A 15,299-nucleotide genomic window follows, 5' to 3' on the forward strand; every position below is an offset into this window, starting at 1 on the left:
ATTGATATAAAGGGCAATAACTCCTTAAGGGGTCAATTGACAATTTTGGTCATGTTGACTTATTTGTAGATCTTACTTTGCTGAACATTATTGCTGTTTACAGTTTATCTCTATCTATAATAATATTCAAGATAATAACCAAAAACGGCAAAATTTCCTTAAAATTACCAATTCAGGGGGAGCAACCCAACAACGGGTTGTCTGATTCATCTGAAAATTTCAGGGCAGATAGATCTTGACCTGATAAACTATTTTACCCCTGTCAGATTTGCTCTAAATGCTTTGGTTTCAGAGATATAAGCCAAAATCTACATTTTACCCCTATGTTCTATTTTTAGCCATGGCGGCCATCTTGGTTGGTTGGCCGGGTCACCGGACATATTTTTTAAACTAGATACCCCAATGATGACTGTGGCCAAGTTTGGTCAAATTTGGCCATGTAGTTTCAGAGGAGAAGATTTTTGTAAAAGTTTACGGACGACGGACGACAGACGCAGGACGACGGACGCAGGACGACGGACGATGGACGCAAAGTGATGAGAAAAGCTCACTTGACCTTTCAGGTCAGGTGAGCTAAAAATCAACATCATCAACCTTGAGCTTAAACAGCTGATACAATTACATATCAATTAAGAGTCGTAAAAGTTATAAAAATACAACTATTAAAACCATGTCAAAAACCGAGTGTCACATTATAAGTACCGATATCTTAATCATTATATGCCTATATAGATAGAGTGCTCAAATATTGTCCACTAAAACATTGATATAACAATAATTAAAATAATCATATATAATATACTGATATATCAATTTTTTTATGAAAGATAAACTCCACTCAAAAGAATTACATCACAAAATCTTAACACTGTGCATGTAATAAGCTAGAGGATTTTTCTTCAGTCCTAGAATTTAATTACAGTTGATTTAGAAGATAAGAATTAGGAATATAATGTCAATATAAATGGGTTAATGGTGGCAGAAATGTAAATCTTCAAAAAGATTTAGAACAATGATCCTATACATGTATAAATAATTAAAATTTAGATTGTCCTAAATTTCCAGTTTTCTGAAATTCAGGTCTAGTTTATACACCAATAAACTCCAGACACAATATGTTTAATCCTATAATAACATGCCCATCAGATAAAAGGTGGGCATTGGGTCTCTTATGACCAAAATATGGCCGGAGACACATGTATTTAGTTTGTACATCATTAATTTTTCCATCTGACCCTCTAATATTATTAAGATAATAATGACACATCTGCAAAATTTTAATCTGACAAAGGATTTTGACAGATAGGATGTTCTTCTAGATATCTGTAGTTTCTTAAAATCTCTTCGTTTGTAAGATAAAATCAATTGTCTTATCCATTTAATTGTTTATTAACTTATTAACATATACATGTACATGTATTTACACTACTGAGATGTTCCCTTTTTATACCAGTTGAACTTCTACCGATATATTTCAAGGTAAAACTGCCTTAAGTTAGGATAGTCCAATGAATATTAATTCAGTTTCTCACAGTGAAGATCCAAATCATACTTTTTATATTTTTCATTGATCCATATAGCTATTTGTATTTTATGATTAACATGTATTCACTGCACTGGAGATGATGTACCTTTCTAACGAATCAGTTATAGATACAAAATATAAAATTAATCTAACTATCAGCTGTTTAGACAAGCCTCTATCACTTTGTTCATCAGGTACGCTTAAAACTTATGAATAAATGCTTTTGTGATTTTTTATTAATGTTCATTTCATTTGATTTTACTGCTTTAAAATTTGTTAGAAAAAATGTATATTTTCTTATGAACATAGAAATGTATCAGTTTGTTTCTTTAAGTTAAAAGTTATTTCAAAGAACTATTCATATCATTAATAAATGCAAAATAACAATTATTTACTTTTGATGTGCTTCTTCAATGACAACTTCCTACCAAAAATATCATTACATACTTGTGTGTACTTCGGAATAAACTTCCTTGTGTATATCAAAGGTGAAAGACTATACCTCAAGTATGGTAATATGGTATACCACAACTCAATATGCTAGTACTACTCACTGAACAAATTAATAAGCATTGCAATTCCTTTTGCCTGAAGAAATTTAATGCCACAAAAATTTTACAAATCTTTGGTCAATTCATGGCTTAAAAAATGTTAGTGTCAACCCAAGGATGTTATTACACATTGTTATCAAACATGTAACCACCTTGACCACAAATCAATATTTTGCAGCAACAATGCACTTTATGAAATTAATAACTATTGCTTTGGTGATTTAAAGCTACTTAACACTTCCAGGTAAAAAGTCTGGGCTTATTATATGTAACAATATTGATGAAATGTATCATTGCTCATCCTGCACATGGTTGATACAATACAATTTTTATAGATATTTTTTCTTCAATTCCATCTACAGGATTCCATGTAGGTATGAACACATTAAACATGACCAATACCAGGTCTGGACCTGTGTCGCTGCATGCATGTAGGTATGAACACATTAAACAAGACCAATACCAGGTCTGGACCTGTGTCGCTGCATGCATGTAGGTATGAACACATTAAACAAGACCAATACCAGGTCTGAACCTGTGTCGCTGCATGCATGAAGGTATGAACACATTAAACATGACCAATACCAGGTCTGGACCTGTGTCGCTGCATGCAATTGATCGACTAAGTATAACTGATCATTCTCTTTCACTAATGCCAAGAAAACTTTGACAAAGATTTTCCTTGTACAATGAGTATTGTTAATTTCATTCTGATATCATTACAGGTTGCATATATTTATATATACCTGGCATGTTAAATTTTACCTATTCATGCAATGATCATTAAACACTTTTCACTGTCGAGTATCTAAATCCCTAAAACATACCTACATTTTCACAAGCCATTATGATTCCTATCTGATATTACTACAGTTACCCACCCCTCTGAACCTCTAATATAGGATGTGATACACCTACTGAATGCACTCATATAAGCACCCTAACTGTCAAGTTTCTGTACCCCTCACTAAACCTTCAGTTAGCTTCCCCTATATGAAATGGATGCATTGAAAGCTACAATTCTCAATCTTTCATTAAATACATACTTTTTCACAAGGTATTATAATTCCTCTCTAATATCACTACTTATCCCTGGAATTTTTAAACCAGGTAGTAAATACATGGTCCATTACATCAAATTACAGAGCCTTCAGGCCAAAAACATCTCACTAAATACAGCAAGTCAAATGACCCAACAAATTATACAAATCATTTATTTTAAAATTATACCATCATTAACATGATGTGAAGTGACCCAAAATACTATAAACAAATAATTTAACCTAACTTCCGGCTTGAAAACTAGAGTTAATATGACCCAATAAATTATAAAATTAATTCATTTCATCCTACTTTATGTTGTGCTTGAGTTTAATTACACAAATATATTTCATCAATTAAGTCCAAAAACAAAATCTTTCATTTAAACTCATTTAATGACCAAATATAATTATACAAAAAAATATTTTTATAGGGTCCCAATCCATTGGAAAAGCCCAAAATGTTGAAACCTCAATACTTTGGAATAATTTTTAAATTCAGATTTAATGTATTGTATTCTTTACCTTAATTGCTGAAGTTTAAGTGTTTAGCTAAAGACAATGAAGTGACCAAAAACTGTCCAAGTATATATAATCAAAGAGGAACCTAATCAATCATCAACTCATTTTTCACCCTCATCTAATCCTCAGATATAATATTGTGAAATTGATTTTTAAACTCAATTTTTCTTCAAATTTATTTATCAAATTGTAGGACTTGTGTACTCCCTCACAGTTCATTCCACAATCACTTACATTTTATATTAGATTATGTAACCCACTAATAAATATTAAACAGTCACTAGTCCTCCCTTATAGTTCAACTTTCCATTGTAAGTATCTTATAATAGTTTTATTGTTCTACCCGTAACAGTGGTATAAGGACTAATTGTACCTACTTGAGTACTATACCTATGATGTATAACATCTCACCTGGGCGTACCTGTCTCGTATAGTCTAGGTGACAATCTTAACACACTATAAATCTCTTGATTATCACAAGTTTAATTCATACCTTGAATTTATGAATGATAGATTATATACCATGTCTTTATTACTGAGATAGTGCAATAATTGAGATAAAATATCACTGTCAAAATTTATGTAAGACAGATTATCTACTTGCAGCCATAAAATTGTCAACAATTTTAATTAAAATTTATAGGATGAAAATCAGAATATATTCATCAAAAATAAATAATCACAATCAAAGAGATAACATATTGGATAAATATGTTTCATAATATTCTCATAATTTTACAAAAACATTTTTGTAAATTGTACATAAAAAATGAATAAGGAATTACTAAAGATATTGGACAATTGGAGGCTCCCATTTCCATAAAAACCTATAGCTACATGTAAAGTTTACTGAATAACTTAAAATTCAACCACACCTTCTTGTAACTCCAAATTCTTTTTTTTTTCAGACATATTCCCAAAATGCAAAACACAATAAATATCATTATCATGTGCCCCCTACCCCCCTTTCGGTTTTAAAATTCAGATCCTACCCCAACAAAAGGCATTTGCAGTTAAAACAATACATTTTTAGTTTAGCTGTGGAATATTAAAGTCAACATGGTAATTTTAAAAGCATCAACCTAAAGTGAAATAATTTCAATGTGCAAGGACCCACCCATCCACCCCCTCGTCCATATTTGTGCATGAGGGTTATTTCTAAAAGTGAATAAAAGGATGTATCTAAGGAAAACATCAATTTGGGCAGAATATATTACATAAAATGAAATTAACATTATAAATTTCAGATATGCACCTCAAATAAGTGAAATTGTTTTACAAAGTGAATATAAATATATTATATAACGATTATATTAAGTTTAAGTTTGGATAACTGTATAAATAACACTAATGCTTAATCCCATTATATAATAAACATACCTGCACATTATATAATACTTCCATCCATTTGAATTTATAAAAAAAACAATTTTAAAGAAATAACTACAAGTTTTGTGTTGTGTGAGGTTATTACAGGTAACCGACAGGTGAGATGTCCCTTCAGACAGGAAGTTAATGACATTCTTGTTAGTCTTGTCAAAATTTTTATAAATACCGTCTCTACTTAGTTCCATTATCTATCTTGTATAATTAATTACAATTACATTACTGCAACACTTGCATAAGCATCAATCTTAAATTATAATTAATCTGATTAATTCCTAAAACAACTACTTTTTGGCAAGTTTATGTATTTCTCCATTTCAACAATACTTTATGTTAACAAAGAACTATAATTTTATAGAAAGTTGAAATTGTGAGCAGAGCTTACTAATTCCTACCTCCAGCCCATTTTTTTGTTTAGATATATAATGAATAGCTGTTGTTCTGCTTAAAGAAAAAAATTGGGAAAAGTGCTAATTGTGATGCACAATACCATAAGGTACTAACATGTGATTAACAACTCCATTAGGTACTACCATGTGACTAACAACTCCATAAGATACTAACATGTGATTAACAACTCCATTAGGTACTAATTATTATGTAAAAGTTTCACCGAGATTTACGCGTTAGAGGAGGTCTTGCATATCTTTGCCACCAAAAATCATATAAATATTGTTATTCACAAGACATCCAAAATTACGCATTTACTGTTAAAGTTCAGGAACGGACTCATCTCAAGAAATTTAAGAATGGTAGTTATTAATAAAAAGTAATAATATTTTTCTAACCTCTTCAGGACTTTTTGTCAAAAATACATGACAAAACTGGCTGTCAATGTGTCCCTTTGGTTCTCTGGCAAGGAAGGAAAACTGACGAAACTCTGGTTCACAAGTAGCATAAGAAATTCTCTTCAAAGCATGAGCCATATACACACTCTGTAAAAAAAGTTAATTCTCTTGATTCATACTCATATTATGTAACAAAGAAAATTTTCTTCAAAGCACATCCAGATATATATACTCAGTCAAAAAGTAAACTCTAGTTTACATGAAGCACAAAAACTATATTCTATATAAGGCATGGAGCATATAAAAGAAGAAAATAAAATTAAAGCATGAGTATGTACAAACCTGTAAAAAAGATGAAACTATAAAGAGCACAGGAAATTTTTTTTGGTGTATGGGCACTACAAAAAGTTTCACCACTGGTATATTTTGTGAAAATTGGGGAGTGTACCAGCATGCACACACGTAAGTATATTTACAAATGTTCCACAAAATAAAACAATTCTTTTGAACTGTACGAGAAGTTTATAACTATACCTACATATGTGATAGAATGTATTGATAGACAGACAAACCAACAGACAGACTTGATAGGATGTATTGATAGACAGACAAACCAACAGACAGACTTGAAGTTTGGATGGAAGAACAGGCAGGGTTAGATTATTATCATCACTTTCCCTTGTGGGGTATATAAATTTTAGACAAAACCCTAGCTCACATCAACCCTCAAATCCCATTAACCTCTTCCAAAATAAAATTTAAAAAAATTATCAACCAGAATGAGTACCCATATATATATATATATATATATATTAAAGTTTGTGTTTTTAAGGATTATGAAGTCTTGACTTAGTTTTTACAAGTATGCAGAATCATGTTAAAGCACATAGAATGCAAGATAAAGGTAAGAATTATGCAATAAAGTACTTTAGTACCACATATCAGTAAACACTCTTGTCCTCATCTGACCTGTCATGACACCAGATAACCTCCACATACTTAACATGACCTGATGACAAATCAGTTCAAATATTTAAACTATGACCTTGAAATAATGAAGTTGTAAGGGCAAGCAGGGGTGGTTTCAGAATTTTTGAAAGAGGGGGCGTAATTTTAGAAAAGGGTATACTGCTGAGAAGAGTCTACTTATACCTTTTTTATTTCTTACTTCATTCAATGTTAAGGCAATTCCATATTTCCCAATCATGTCAATTTTAAGTTTACTTAAATTGAACTATGTAAGTTTACTTAAATTTAACTATGTAAGTTTACTTAAATTGAACTATGTAAGTTTACTTAAATTTAACTATGTAAGTTTACTTAAATTGAACTATGTAAGTTTACTTAAATTTAACTATGTAAGTTTACTTAAATTTTACAAGAAATTGAATGATTTGTAGCCTTAACAAACAACAAATCATAACTGACCAAAATCTTCAAGTTTTTATTATTATCATAAACAAAAGTGAACCAACGCCTGGTGATTCTGTAGTACAATAGAATCCCTTTTATATAGTTTTTATTACTATTTAATTTCATTAGAACAATAGAGTGCTATCAACACAGGTTTTTCTAGCAAACAGAGAAGAAAATATTGCATAACTTATAACCATTTACTACTGTATTCTGATATCCTGGATCATTATTACAATTAATTATTTCAAGATTTAATTCAGATTTTATCTATAGGAAAACTAGCATATCACAGTAAAACATACAACTGTCAACTTATAGAAATAAGCAAATAACATCACTTGTCAGTGTCGAGTGGTCTCAAGTACTGATGTAATCTTACCACTGATGTACTGGCATGGTATACCTCATACAACCAGTAATTTGTGGGTCCATGTCTCATTATTTCAAATATTTTCATTACAGTCTTCCAAAACTAGACAAATCTAAATCTAATTTTAGCTCATCATTAATAATTAACAAAAATTCAAAAAGCTATAAGTTTATCAAATTTATGTCTTAATTTTTATTACTATTATGCTATTTATTGTGAAACTTTTGATCTTATTTTATCTAGAACTAAAAAAAACACCCAGGAAAGTAGATCACAAATAACTTTACAATTTATAAGACTTTTAATACAATCTATAAAGATTAAATCTTGGAAAATGGCAAATGGATTTAAAGAAATACTGAAATGTGTTGGTGCCACTTTGTAAACATACCAAGTTACTTAAGAGAAAAATTTCTGGCATGATTTATATAACACATGGAATGATCAAGGAACTCATTGGTTCTCATTTTCTTAATGTAATGAATTTTACAAAATTGTGTCCATTTGAGAAGAACTAATAAAATATAGTTACCTCCCCATTACTGCTACAGACTTTCACACCAGTCAATGAAATCACCAACATGATGTTTTTACTCTTATCTGGTTGCTGTAAAATAATAAATCTAATTATAAAATATCTTAAAATTTTATTTTAAAACATGGTTTATATATATCAAATTGTATTTTGAGATGATAAGAGTATAGTATGACATTATCACTGTCATGTCCATGTATTTATACCTTTAATCGATATAAAACATGTAGCCCTCATTGTTAAATGAATTGGATACCCTGCATTTATCATGCTCTTCCATAACATATGGTCAAATCGCTTAAAGAACATGCCCTAAACCATTGAAAACTATCATTCTGCTTTGACAATAATATCTTGGTGATAATTAGATACACCCATTCTGGTTAACCCCCTCAAAGTGTATCTAATATGAAAAGTCACTACCTTCTGGCTACAGACCCAAATTATAGTTAGAAATCCTTGAAACATGTACAATAATGATTAATAAACTGTTGACTCAGAGATATGTCTTGCCTGTATGCAATTTTAGATGTGCAAAAGCTTATACAATAGCATACCAAATATCATTAACTTATCATTAATTTAGTGGTTCTCCTAAACTGACCTAAACACAAACTTTTACATGCTTCCTATGCAACAGTTTCAAATTCAATAGACCATGACTGAGGGAGCAGTGCCAAATAATCTCCATAGAAATGCGACGTGCCAATGCTTGTACAACTGCATACCAAATATCTTTGACTTATCATAAGTGGTTCCCCTTCAACTGACCTAATCTCAAACTTTTAACAAATTGTCGAAGCTGCTGACGCGTTGACATCTCGGAAGCATATTTTCATTCGTGACTGGAACTGACTCTCTGTATTGGTGTATATGTGTGCATTGTTACAACTTTTTTTATTTGAAATAAATCTATAGATGAAATTTTTTGGCTTCTAGGTTTTTTGGTTTTCATTTTAATCCTACCCTCATTTTTTCCATTTCTTTTTGTACAAACTCCGTCCTGGCATTTTGATCACTTCCTGACACAGAAAACGAACCAATATACTGAAAAATAAAATCATAAGTTACCAACCAACCAATATACTGGAAATTAAAATCATAAGCTACCAACCAACCAATATACTGAATATATAGTTTACTTTTGTATGTAGCTGTCCCTTCAACTTTACACTGATTTTCAATGAAACTGCGCAACTAGAATTTTCATCACAAGAAGAAGACTTTATAGAGGAAAAAAACTTTCTATGTTCTTTTTAATTAAAAATTATGTATGTAACACTACCAGAATCTCAGTTTACCTCAAACTGATGTGCTTTATATCTATTTATACTTTTGAATGGTGTCTTGTATAAAAAATCATAATTATTACATAATTTCAGTTTTTTCATTGTAACTTGATACCCCATGATTTTTTTTTCTTAAAAAGTCCTTAAATCATGATGTTTTGTCATTCTGGGCACACAAAAGTCCACATGAACTACTTCCTTGCAGTGAAGATAGGAAAAAATTACCCTATGCAGGTTGCAGTCTTGTAATTGACTGCTCCATAGGCTTACATGCAAAACAGCTGATCTTTGAAAATAAAAAAATAAAAAATGCTACATAGAAAAAAAATTTCATGTTCATATCATGTATGTACTAATGTGAAATTGTGATTTAATCGAAAAAAAAGTGGGTCATGCCACGAAGAATAAAAAGTTACGTAACCCTGAAGTCAAAACAATTTTTTTCTACTTTCTGTTTGTTGTTTTTACTAGGCCGCACCACTTCCAGTAAACATGATATCCTTCCACTTTCTTGGATTGATATCCTCAAAAAGATGCAAGATTTTTTTAAATCTATATATATGTTTCAATTCAGCATAAACTTTTTAATCAAACAGAAAAAGTTGAGTCCAGAAAAAAATTCAGAAAAAATGGACTGTTTTATTTACCTCCATGTTTTGACATGCACCGGAAACTAGAGTTGTAATACAAGACTGGTACCTTAATGCCCCCTCTGCCATGGCAGGGGCATAAAAAAAAAACCTTCCATTTTAATGTGTATAAAATTTGTTATCAAGGAAGGTTTTACTTCCTAGGAATTTGAAATTTCTAGATCTATAAAAGATGCAATTGCAAACTGCATGGTATTTATACATGCAACTTCTTTTAGATTAATTTCTTCAAATCAGGAAAAAAATAGGTCATTTAGGAAAATGAGGAAATAAAGACTAAATTCTCAGATTTTAAATGTCATAAAAAGACTGATGATGTGAGAAAAATATGCTGGCTAGTATTTACTATATCTCATACTAAATTATGTTGAGTTAAGAGACAGAAAAATTGAGGGAATGATCAAAATTACCAAATTTCACCAGCATATACTGCGAAAACTTTCAATGAGTATGAATGTAAATGTCAGACCAAAATCTTTTTGTGGTTATATAGTTATATCGTTATTTCATCAGAACCAAGATATACTTTTCTGATGCCCTTTATGGGTTCTTGATTATACTTGTATATTAACCCAAAAACTTTCAATGCTATTTACATTTCATAATTGTACCTCCCCAACTATCTTTATCTTAAAAATAATCATAACAATGTTTTTGCTAGCATTTCTTAAATAATTATCATAATACAGTTTTTTCTAACAAAAAATCTGATCATAAAATGATTATCAGTGCCTGGCAGGGACCTCATATTTACCTGTAAGAACAATTTATTAACTTTTTTGTTCCATAAATAAAACATTTTACATCACAACACAGCAGGGGAAACCTTTATGTCTGATGATTCTGATAATTGTTGATAGTTTACTGTATAAGTACCAATTGGGCTGTGAAACTTTCACCCCTGACTTTAAGATAAGTTACTGGTTAGCATATTTCTAGTAGATAAATAAAGTAGAGGTAGAGATCAATAAGACAGCATTCAAACAACATAATTTAACAAAAAAATTAAAATATTATTGTTAACAAGTGTCTGTTTATTATTTTACACACTTTGCTTTACTATTTCAATAAAAGAACAAAGTTCCAATGTTCCCGGCATTGCACATATTTTATCTATCCAAGGGCATAAACTAAATATCTAATTTACACCAAGATATTATTGTCAATGCAGAATGATAGTTTTTTAATAATTTAGGAGGAGGGTCTTTCAGCGATTTGACCATATGTTATTGAAAAGCATGATAAATACAGGGCATCCCATTTCAAATTACGACATCTTGGTGTAAAAATATATATACGTTGTACCAGTATAGTACTGTATGACAAATATTTGGGTATAAATTATAAAAACTTTTTGCATAAGATTTTGTTTTAAATATTCAAAGTTGTTACTATAAGAAGAAGATTATTATAAAGAGGATTTCTAAATATTTAGTCACTGTCTGAGATATATATTAATATATATAATTATGCAGACCTCTTTAATTAAACTTGCGATAATTTTTCGTAGGAAGCAATATATGACAATGGATTCAGCAGCGGTTGAGTACTTTTCTCCTTCCATCACATAATGGCAGAAAATCAGAAAACAATTGACTTAATAATTAATTTAATCATCAAATAGTTTGTCCTGAAGGTAATCATATCAAATTACTATAAATAGGTAATAAAGATGATAGTTGTTAACTGATTTTTTCATTGTATGTTTTGAAATGCCCCCTCAAATTTTTTATCTGACAGCATGCAGACAGTTTTTTTCTGCTGATATTTGATTTTCTGACATTATGCCACATTGATAAGGGTACAACAGGCGAGAAGAAAGCACTACTGGGGAAAATTATCTTAATTAATAAGACCCCCTTCTCCTGTGTATATATGAAACAGACAATTGACATAAATAGTTCTCACATACATTTTATAGTTCAGGTTATCTTGTCTGATATGTCATGTAGGCAGGCATATCTATTTTCATTAAAGATTTCATGGGAATATTTTTTTTCTTCATGATCTGCAAAATTTCATTTTATTTGAGAAAATCTTTATAAACAATATTTTCTATTTTTAAATTAATTCAAAAAATACAACTAAATTGCTCAGACAGCAAATTTGATAACCACTGTTACAGAGGATATTCAACATTTAATTTAGAAAACAATATCCCTTTATTCATTGCAAATGCTACATAGTATAGAAGTCAAATTTGTATTTCTGTTATGTCTATGTACACTCAGTTGAACAATTTCACCAGTGATATAAATACCTATATACCTTTACCTATCTCTGACTTTTATCTGACATGTTTATGAATATTTGTGATACTATTTAACATTTCAATGTAAGCCAAGCATGACAATTTATTTCTACCTCTTTACTTTAACATCAATGTCAAAACACTGATATAAGTTTTGTCTTGTAATATAAATACAAATATTACAGGTTTATTGCACTAATATTGAAATATTATATTGCCAAATCTTCTAGTGTATAATCCTGGCATCAAAATTTTGGAGAAAAAAAATCAATTTTAGACATCATAGAGGTCTGCATAGATATATATATATATATTTATGGACTAACATACAATAGTTGAATACACAAAATTCATACAAAACATTGTGTATCAAGCTCTTAATCAGTAAGTCAAGAAAAGTTGTGAATACATGTAACACTCATAAGGGACATAAGTAAATCATAAAGATACGACTTACAGCAACCACTGACTCTGTGTTGTAAGTATATTGTAAAACGCATTTGTGACCTTCTAATCCCCAAAAGACAAAGGAAACTATTCAAAAATAGTACTGTTATTCCTAAATACACTAGATCAGGTACGAGGTGACCAATAAATCAGGCTCTTTGTGATAAATTAAAGACATATAGCTACCAATTTGTACAAGATTTTTTTCTCTGGTGTTTTGAACTTTAATGAAGTCAAACTCCTGTACTACCAAAGACTTAAATTTCAGATTCTTTTTCAAACGGGAAAAAGAAACAAATATGCCAGCTCAGACCATGGCATTAGATTATTAAACTAATATTTTTCCATGATACATCATGATACATGTACATGTAAAATTGAGAATGGAAATGGGGAATGTGTCAAAGAGACAACAACCCGACCATAGAACAGACAACAGCAGAAGGTCACCAACAGGTCTTCAATGCAGCGAGAAATTCCCGCACCCGGAGGCGTCATTCAGCTGGCCCCTAAACAAATATATATACTAGTTCAGTGATAATGAACGCCATACTAAACTCCAAATTGTACACAAGAAACTAAAATTAAAAATAATACAAGACTAACAAAGGCTAGAGGCTCCTGACTTGGGACAGGCGCAAAAATGCGGCGGGGTTAAACATGTACATCTATTATCATAATTAACAAATTATATATACATGTACATGTATTAACAAAGTCAACTAAAGGACAAACTATACAATAAAACATACATAAAATTCAATGACAAGAAGTTACAAATTAATAAGACCACTAATTTGTAGTACAAAACCTATGCATGCTTATCAGAGAAGCAGCAATATAAGTTTTAAGAGACATTGGTTTGACCGTAGGTCGGATATTGAACCTGGCAGAACATCATCTACTGTGGATTCATTATTACTCGTGGGATACTAATTTTCTATTTCATGGGTAAAGATAACCCACGAGTATAAATGTCCATGAAGTACAATTTTTCTATAGATCTGAAAGGAGACTTTGGGCAAAACCATGATAAACTAGAGGATTCCGAAAATCTGGCAAAAATTCAAAAACAAGAGGAGCAAACATCCGTAAACACCCAAACAAGAGATTATGATTTATACGGTCATATGTACATTTATTATCAGGATCACTTCTGGAAGTTTTACAAACATTTCCCAATTTGAACTATTATCTGCAAACTGATACCATAACTACAAGACTAGAGCAACCTGATCCAAGTTCATTGTTTTCTCTGAAAGGTTAAAATCCTCTAACATTCAGAGTAATTGACATATTTATGTCATTTCTTGATGGTCATTGTACCTTAAATATTTCTACTTCCTTATTTACAACTCATGGGACATATTTTCTACTTCCTTATTTACAACTCATGGGACATATTTTCTACTTCCTTATTTACAACTCATGGGACATATTCCCTTGTAATGCAAGTACAATCATTATTTCTGTGAACTACAAAATTAATACAATTTCAGCAAGATATCATCATAAGATCATATTTATATTATCCCCAGCCTTTCTATGCAGCAATGTTCCTCACTGCTTTCTCCAAAGAAGATAACTATGTCATTTAATTGTCAAACTATGAACAGGGTATGCCTCACTCCGAGATGTAGGTATTCAAAAACTAAACAATTATTATACATATATATGTTTGCATTATATATGTATTTATATATGTATAATAATTGTTCCTCCTCCCTCCCCCCCCCTGAGAATTAAACTTTTTTTTTTAACCTGATTTTTGGGTTTATATGACTGTAAGAAAGTAACTGATGAAGAAAAAATCATATGGTGGTGCGCTTCTTTTTTTGCTACAGCCACTTGAAAGTCCCATTTTTTATGATTTTCCCATTTTCATCAATTCTTACCCATTTTTGGGCTATTATCATGAAAAAAAATCACAATTTCACAATTGAACTTTTTTTCATACTTTCACTAAAGATGAAGTGGACCAATCTGAATAAATTTAACTAAAATAAACTATATTAGGTTGGTGTTAATATTAGAAAGTTTTATAAAATTTTGTTGCTTTTTTGTATCAAATTGACCATGCTGTCAATTTTGTAAATTTGGGATTTTTCTCTTTTTTTTCAGAACAAAAAGCAGTATTATTTCAACTTCTTTGTTGTTGAAACAATACATATCTAAGAATTTTGAAAAGAAAAAATTGATACGGGTTGTACATATCTTTGGTAAAATCATTTCTTTGTACCCTCACCTATTTTCTCAACATTTTGGCTGATGACACTTACCAGATTGTTTATAAAATTTGAAAATTTTATTACTCAAAAACTACTTATTGTAAGTACACAATTTTTTCACAGAGTCTAGTTTGATTATATAATATTTTCCACTTGTATCACATGCTTTGGAAATAATTCCCGAACAAGATTTCAACGAGACTGAAACCGCAGAAGAATACATCCTTAAGCATTGCCTGCAAACATTTGGCCGCAAACTAACACCATAATTACAAGTCTATAGACCTATAATGGTCTGAAC

The 15,299-nt window shown here is 30.5% G+C and overlaps 1 protein-coding gene across 2 annotated transcripts in view; it reads right to left on the bottom strand.

Moving 5' to 3' along the window:
- The window catches only part of LOC127719589 (uncharacterized), an 88,545-nt gene that overhangs the window by 62,962 nt on the left and 10,284 nt on the right, over positions 1 to 15,299 (bottom strand). For both annotated transcript variants that reach the window (XM_052225810.1, XM_052225809.1), the window contains exons 2-4: positions 9,100 to 9,180; positions 8,131 to 8,205; positions 5,813 to 5,959 (exon numbers count right to left, since the gene is read on the bottom strand). In XM_052225810.1, coding sequence (XP_052081770.1) covers positions 5,813 to 5,959; positions 8,131 to 8,205; positions 9,100 to 9,180 — 303 coding nt within the window. The remainder of the gene's footprint in view (positions 1 to 5,812; positions 5,960 to 8,130; positions 8,206 to 9,099; positions 9,181 to 15,299) is intronic.

This window comes from Mytilus californianus, unplaced genomic scaffold, assembly GCF_021869535.1.
Source record: "Mytilus californianus isolate M0D057914Y unplaced genomic scaffold, xbMytCali1.0.p SCAF_11, whole genome shotgun sequence".
Lineage (NCBI taxonomy): Eukaryota > Metazoa > Mollusca > Bivalvia > Mytilida > Mytilidae > Mytilus > Mytilus californianus.